At 34.5% G+C, this 7,715-nt stretch overlaps 1 protein-coding gene across 1 annotated transcript; it reads right to left on the reverse strand.

Annotated features, from left to right (window-relative positions):
- Positions 1–703: 703 nt before the first annotated feature.
- On the reverse strand, positions 704–6,682 carry LOC108200837 (uncharacterized). Its single transcript, XM_017369096.2, has 2 exons — positions 6,455–6,682; positions 704–980 (listed from the first exon to the last, which is right to left on the reverse strand). Exons 1-2 carry the CDS (start codon positions 6,581–6,583, stop codon positions 876–878), a joined length of 234 nt encoding a protein of 77 aa, XP_017224585.1. The 5' UTR covers positions 6,584–6,682; the 3' UTR covers positions 704–875.
- Positions 6,683–7,715: the final 1,033 nt, after the last annotated feature.

Raw genomic sequence — 7,715 nt, forward strand, 5'->3', positions numbered from 1 at the left:
TGTCATACAAGTGTCAGTTCAAAATGATAGTGATCTTGATCTCAAGTTTTCAGCAAGTAGTAAAATATGAAAGCGCCTAAATAGCTCACAAGCTAACTCAGTTTGAATTTGATTATAAACAATCTCAAAAACATTTGTCTGGATATTGAATAGTGTTCTCAGATGTAATCAATATCAACACGTTTAATCAACTAAAAAGTTTAACTGATCTATACACATGCAAAAGTAAATTTTGCTCAATAAAAAAAACAATTCAATTGACAGATCTCTTTACCAACAAAAAGAACTACAAATCATGCATTGCATTTATTTATAATCAATAATTTCAATAGCTGTTGTTTTCACTTCTTGCATTGTAAATGACTTCTACGACTAAACAACGCCAATAAACACATCAAACATCAATTATAGAGCTACAATAAGAAAATATTTACTAACCACCAACGACAAACAATTACCTTATGATCAAAACTGGGGAGAAAAGATATTTAGGGTAAAGAGATTTAATGATTTAATTACTTCTTTTTACGAAAACTGTGTGACGTAAAAATTAATGATCGAATTCAGGACTTCTCTCTTGCACGGGTGAGCACCTACCAGTCAACAGTTTTTGCAGTAAAAGAAATTATATATAAGAACTATGCTAAAATGTCGATGAGCTGACTAATAAATTCATTTCTTTCTTTTATAGAGGAAGAAAGAATGGTAAACAAAGGCAACATTAGATATAACAGATATGAAACAGAACAATTAATCCATACAGACACTTATTACTGGTTATGTATGTCTTTTTAACAGCAACCATAGAGACTTTTACATTATTTGAAGTACAAACAAAATAACTAGTAGCTGCACATTCTACTTACACCGCATACTCATTCACGGCTATCTCGCTTTCGGGCTAATTCTCGAGCCATTTCCCTTATTTCCTCTGGTGATGGGGGCCTTTCTCCCTCTGGTGGATACACAACATATTGACGCTGCATAATAGAGATAAGAACAATATGCATTATAAAACTATTAAATTTGAGAATAAAAGATAAATATTCTGGTAATTATTCATAACAAGGTTTAATCCCAGGGCAATTAGTGAAAAGATGTAATCATCTCTGATACTTTATTTCTTAAGTAAATTAATACTCTATAGGAACACCCTCATCTCTACTTATCTCCACCCATACTGCACTCCTTCATTTACGCATAGTCTCCTGAATAAGTTTTTGTACAGGGCAAATTTAATATTTTAAAACCAAGCCTTCCATCCATCATGATTAAATATTGCTTTTCTACTGCAATGGCCGGCTGTGGTGCTTGCCAGTGTTGAATCAAGATGAGTACAAAATTCAAAATCAACACAGCATTCTACGAATGACCTGACACCACAAGGATAGCATAGACTCGGATGTGAAATGAAGATAAAGAGCAAGTCAAACTGATGTACAGTACTTGATGAATTAAGTGTTGGTTAGATTTGGACACCATTCATATGATTCAAGTTGGTGTTTTTATATCAACATGACAATTGTTCTCGTCAAAATATCTCACCTAACTAGCCAATCTCTACGGGGACTCATTAAAAGCACTCAATCTCTGTCTATATCACTATTTTAAATTTTGAAAAAAGAATTAACAGAATTGGAGATTTTTTTCCTAAAATATAGACATAGGCAATTGGTTTTTTTTTTAGTTTGACCACCCAAAGTCAAGTCCAGGAATAAATTAAGGTTGCAGGCCTGATTACCCGTTCCCTATAATTGTGATTTGGTTGTATTATATGAGTCACACATAACACGTGATACATTTCATCCTGTGACTAGGATTCCGTTAAGCTTTCTGTCAATAAATTTTCAGTCTTGACTAGTGTTGCACAGATCGTGGGTCGATGCGGCGCATGGTAAGAGTACGTGGAACATCAGTGTGTATGAATCATTAATCGGGTCGAAACGAAGTTCCTATTTTTAATTAATATTTTATACATAAAGTTTGAAATAATACCAAAAGCTTTTGCTGAAATTATGAGGAAAAGTTGAACTTTATAATATAATATCTAATGCGAACTGCAATACAATGTTCGAAAATCAAATTAAACCAAAACCCCCGAAAACATGAAGATAAACTTGTAAACAATTTTAAATATTCACTCCCAATTTAAATCTTCAAGTCTCACAGCAGAGTCCTGTGAGTCTTCCAATAAAATTTTCTTCGAATATCCCAATTCCTTGTCGTTCCTCTTCCTCATTGCAGAGATATAAGGCGAATGTTGGAGTGGATGGAAACTAATTTATCAGCCCTTGTAGCATTAAGTTGTTTCTTTTTGTAATATGAATATATGAGTATGTGCTCCAAACTCTTTCAACGGATGAGCTACTAATGAGCAAAGAGAACTTTGAGAGCAATTTCAGCGAGCTCGTGAATCATAAGTTGACCGCCATGATATCGAATTCATTGCCACCGCATCAGTTCTAGCTACTCGTGTCCCAAAACGTCCCTCCTTTGATTGAAATCTCGAGAGTTTCTCGCGTAATAATTTTCTTTCATTAGTTTATTCGCGCATTTCATTAAATGCTAACATAACCTCTTTAACAACCTCCAAATCTTGATTAGGAAAATGCATAAGACACCACCTGGAGCTTCTTACCAGTTACCTCAAATAACTCGCATCATAAAAATGAGGCAAGACAAAAATCTAAACAATGCATTGGAATGTTTCTCCCCACATTGTACCAAAATTTCTTGCATTTTCTGATGATCATTAGCATGTTGTTTATTTTTCATCACATCACTAATTTCCCCTAGCATCAAATCCATTCTCCCATCTTATGTCCCTCCACGAACACAAAATTTAATCAATAAATATATAGGCTTTGTTGTGGCTGAAATAATATAAACCTCATCCCAAAATTCTTCATCCCCAATTGTTGTAGCAATTTCTAAGATTTCTTGTTACCAAGTCACAACTTTTTACCCCCAACCCATTGGCACTACAGTGGTGGCAAGTGCCTCCCTAATACTCTTTTCAACATGATATAATGGGAAGCAAATCTAGTTTTGGCTACTTTCAGTAACTCAAGTTGAGAATTTGCTCGCAATAACGCAAAGGTTGTTCCATGATTTTTAATAAATTTAATAATATCTTTTGCCCTTCTATGTTTCTCTTCAATCAAATTGAACTCGGTTACAAAATCCTTAAATATAAGATTAGGAGTATGTACTACACATGGTAACCAAAAAACATGTTTGTGTACCTTTTGAATCTCTCTTCTAGCTAATTTGCAATTTGTGGCATTGTCCGTTAAAACTTGGAGAACATTTGAAGATCTAATTTCATCCACGGTTTCGAGCAAAAAAGTTGCAATAGCTTTTCCCTATTTCTCCACACCTAAAAAAACAAATCATATTGCCTATCATAGTTTTATAAATGTGCCCAAAAATATTATTTATGTGTGATTGCTTCAGTTTATTATATATTTGCATACCTTCAAAATTGTGTGCATCTAGAAACATAAAATCGATTAATGTCATTGCAGCAAACAATCGTGTTTCTATATGCAGATTGGAGGTATGCAAATATATAATAAACTAAAGCAACCACACACAAATAATATTATTGGGAATATTTATAAAATTATGATAAGTAATCTGATTTGTTTTGGTTTTCTAGGTGTGGAGAAAAGTCGGGAAAAGCTATTGCAACATTTAAGCTCAAAGTCGTGAATGAAACTGGACCTTCAAATGTTCTCCAAAGTTTAAAGAAACAATGTTGGAAATTGCAAATTAGCAGCAGGAGAGATTCAAAAGATACACAAACATGTTTTCTGGTCACCATGTGTTGTACATACTCTTAATCTGATCTCTTTAAGGATTTTGTAGCCGAGTTCAGTTGGATTGAACAGGCAAGTAGAAGGGCAAAAGATATTGTTATGTTTATCAAAAATCATGGAACATCACTTGCGTTATTTTGAGCAAATTCTCAACTTGAGTTGCTGAAAATAGCCAAAACTGGATTTGTTTCCCATAATATCCTGTTGAAAAGAGTAGGCAAGTATAGGGATGCATTTGCCATCAGTGTAGTGTTATGCCTTGGAAAGAATGGGTAAAAAGTTGTTACTTGGTAACAAGAAACCTTGAAGAAATTGCTGCAATAATTGGGGATGAAGAATTTTGGAATGAGGTTTGTAATATTTTAGCCCCAACAAAGCCTATATATTGAATGGGAGAAATTTATGAGAGACTGGATTGTATGCTAGGAGAAATTAGTAATATGGTGAAAATTAACCAACATGCTAATGATCATCAGAAAATGCAAGAAACTTTGGTGCAACGTTAGGAGAAAATGAACATTCCTCTGCATTGTTTGGATTTTTATCTTGATCCCCATTTTCATGATGCGAGTTATTGAGGTTGGATGCTCCGGGTGGTGTTTCTAGGCGTTCTCCTAATCAAGATATGGAGGTTGTTACAGAAGTTATGCCATCATTTGATAAGATAGGCAAAGACACTAATAAAAGAAAATTATTGCGTAAGCAATTCTTGATATTTCAATCAAAAGAGGGTTACACCAACATCTAAAACTGATACGGTGTCAATGAATCCGATATCATGGTGGTCAACTTATGATTCACAGACTCCAGAGCTCGCTTGAATTGTTCTGAAAGTTTTATCTTAACTCATTAGTAGCTCATCTGCTGAAAGAGTTTGGAGCACATACTCATATATTCATCATGCAAAACGAAACAGGTTAAATGCTACAAGGGTTAAATTAGTTTTCAATCCAATCCTACATTTGCCTTTTATCAAGTTGCAATGAGGAATATAATAATGGACCGACAAGGAAGTGAGATATTGACCTAGAGAATACTTTATTGAAAGACTTTGCTGTGAGACTTGAAGATTTAAAACGGGAGTGAATAATTAAAATTGTTTACAAGTTTATTAAAGACAACTGTCATTGAAGAGTAGCTCTGGAAAGCTAAATTAAAGGATGGATAATTTTCCTTTAAGAGAAGCTTTCTCATGCCATGAACGTAAAAAGAAAGGTAGTCCATGGGCATCGAGTTAGATGGAAAAGCTTGGAAAAATATTGATATTGTTGCCACTGAAACACCTTTAGAGAGCTCATTTAAAAATGAAATTGATGTCCTCGCTAAAGTTGATTGTCTTCTTTCAGATCCATTTGTCCCTATGCCTTGACAGAAAAAGGTGAAGAAGTTCTGCAAAGCTGTTGCTAAACTAGATAAGATGAAACTCGATGCTATAGAAAAAGCTTGTTATCCTTTAAAAGTAAGCTTAAGAATGCGAGAAATGTGCTCATCGACACCTAGCCCTGAGATGTGGATCATCCAAGACACATTAGCATGGTGTACTCTTATTTGAACCATCATGGAGAATAGATGGGGCGATTCAGGTGAGATCCAACTTGCGATTCACTCATGGGATTCCAATTGTCAGGGTAGGCCCACCATGGCTCCTTTCTTCTCGAGAAAGGATACATTCCTTATTAGTGTATAGACAACTATTTCTTGATGGAAATATAAAATGGAGCACCTAACAATGCATCTTCACATACCAAGGCAAGAACTAGGAGACAACCCCTCTCATTCTAGTGTGACAAGACTGATTGTACTATTCGAGCTATCCTAGGAGCTAATAAGATTTTAAGAATGCTATAGATAGGAAGTAACTCAAATTAAGAATTTCGAGGATACATTATATATTGGTTAAAACACAAACTAGATTGGTTGTTTCTGTGTTGTCTGGGTTTACTATATTTGATTTGAATTTTATAGAGTTTGGCCCTCCGCTCTTCCCTAGGTATAATCTCAGATCCTTCACTGCGAGTGACATCTTCCTTCCAAAACGAAACCATAACCAATAGTTCATCATCTACACTCAAGTCTTAGATAAAAGATGGAGGCATGGAGCTTCCTATTTATCCAACACATTTTACTAGCAATAAAGAAGAAAAATTCAAGTACCACGACTGAAATTCCAGAAAAGCACATATCAAATATACCCCTACTGTTAAACCTAAAAAGAACACCCAAAAAACTAAATTAAATCAGGAGTCACGACCACAAACAATAACCCTCTGCTCATTCAATATTTAAAATATATCATACAGATAAAATAAAAAACGTATTTCTGACATAGTTCTTATCACCATATGGTCCTATTACTCGAATTAAACCACTAGTTCTAAACACGACTCCTCATCCCAATCACAAACTCAACCAAATCACAATAAACTCATCAAAAAAATAGTTCAAAACGCCAAACATTCCCTCCAATATAACATTTCCACGCAAACTAAAGCATCAATCAACACAATTATATTACTCACATATACAATATATAAACAATAATAAAGAGTAACCGACGCCGAAAACTAAAACAGACAGAGGTAAAGCAGAATAATAAAGCAAGAGAAATATATTATAGATACAAGAATACATACAGCGCCCATGAATCGCTGGAGATTGTGAGTGTTGTTAGCGAAGAAATACATGAGTCCAATCGGAACCGTTACGTACACCGCGAATTTCGCGACTTCCAGCACGCCTTTGGAAGTGCCCAGCGATGACATATCTTTGTTTGAATTTGTGTCTTTGATTAATTCAGTGTTGAGATATTAGCTGCAACTAAGAACCCTGGGGGAGAGAAAATGAATAAGGTGAAGATGATATGATATCAAGTAACCGACTCTTAAATGTTAATAAAAGGCCGGGCCAACTGTACTTAATCAAGCGTACTGGCCCAACTGTACTTATCTAAGTCTAGTTTAAAAACCGGACCCAACTCACCGTTATTAGACCATAACACGAGCCTTTCAAGCAATTTGCTTCCGCACTAACTAAAATTGTTTTCGGTTTTTTTATGGTGTGCCGTGCCCGTGGCCACACACTAAACATTAAAATTTATAAATTTAGATGGTTTTTATTGGTTTACTTTGTTTAATAATGGTGGATCTTTTACATTTATAATAACCATACCAATCAAAACCCTCCAAATTTATAAATGTTAGTGCTTAGCATGTGCGCATGGGCGACAAACCCAATTGGTTTACGAGCTGGTGACCTAGTGTCCTCAATTTAAAATATAATAACGACGGTCTATTTTCACTAGGCTTGTAAGTTTTCTTTTTCTTTTAAAATTAGCTTATAAGTTTTATTCATATGATATTACTACCCAGTACCCAATATGGAACAAATGGCCCGACCAGAAGTTATATGGACACTCATGTGCGACATAAGTGCAGATAAAAGCCCAGTACCTACAGTAGTTCACTTCTTAAGGTTGTTTTTACAAAGAAGTTTTTCAGTTATTATGAAATGCAAAGGACTTTCAAGTATGCTTTCACTTATTTTTTTGAAAAAAAGAATTAAAGCATCTCCAACCATCTAAAGCCCTTGGCTAAAAGATGAGTTGGCATACTTAAAATAAAAAAATTTAGCCAACAGCTCCAAAAACTCAACTCCAACCATGATGAGCTGTTGTCTATAAATTTAGCCAACCTCCTGGCTAAACTTGTCGAACCTCTACAGGTCTGTAAAAAATCTGTAGGAAGATTGTACATCATTTATTACCATATTAAACTGATATATTCTATTTTAACAATTTAAAATATTAATAACATACTATTTTTAAATTATAGCCAACCAATATAGCCAGTACCATTATAGCAAAATGTCTTACAGGTTCAGCAAATTTTACATAAT

Source organism: Daucus carota, chromosome 9, assembly GCF_001625215.2.
Source record: "Daucus carota subsp. sativus chromosome 9, DH1 v3.0, whole genome shotgun sequence".
NCBI classification, from domain to species: Eukaryota; Viridiplantae; Streptophyta; class Magnoliopsida; order Apiales; family Apiaceae; genus Daucus; species Daucus carota.

What these genes read in the sequence shown, in the direction of transcription:
- LOC108200837 (XM_017369096.2), bottom strand. Translation starts at nt 6,583, where the DNA reads ATGTCATCGCTGGGCACTTCCAAAGGCGTGCTGGAAGTCGCGAAATTC. An exon ending in TCCAGCGATTCATGGGCGCT is followed by an intron (nt 981 to 6,454) that starts GTATGTATTCTT and finishes TCTATTATGCAG; the next exon opens with CGTCAATATGTTGTGTATCC.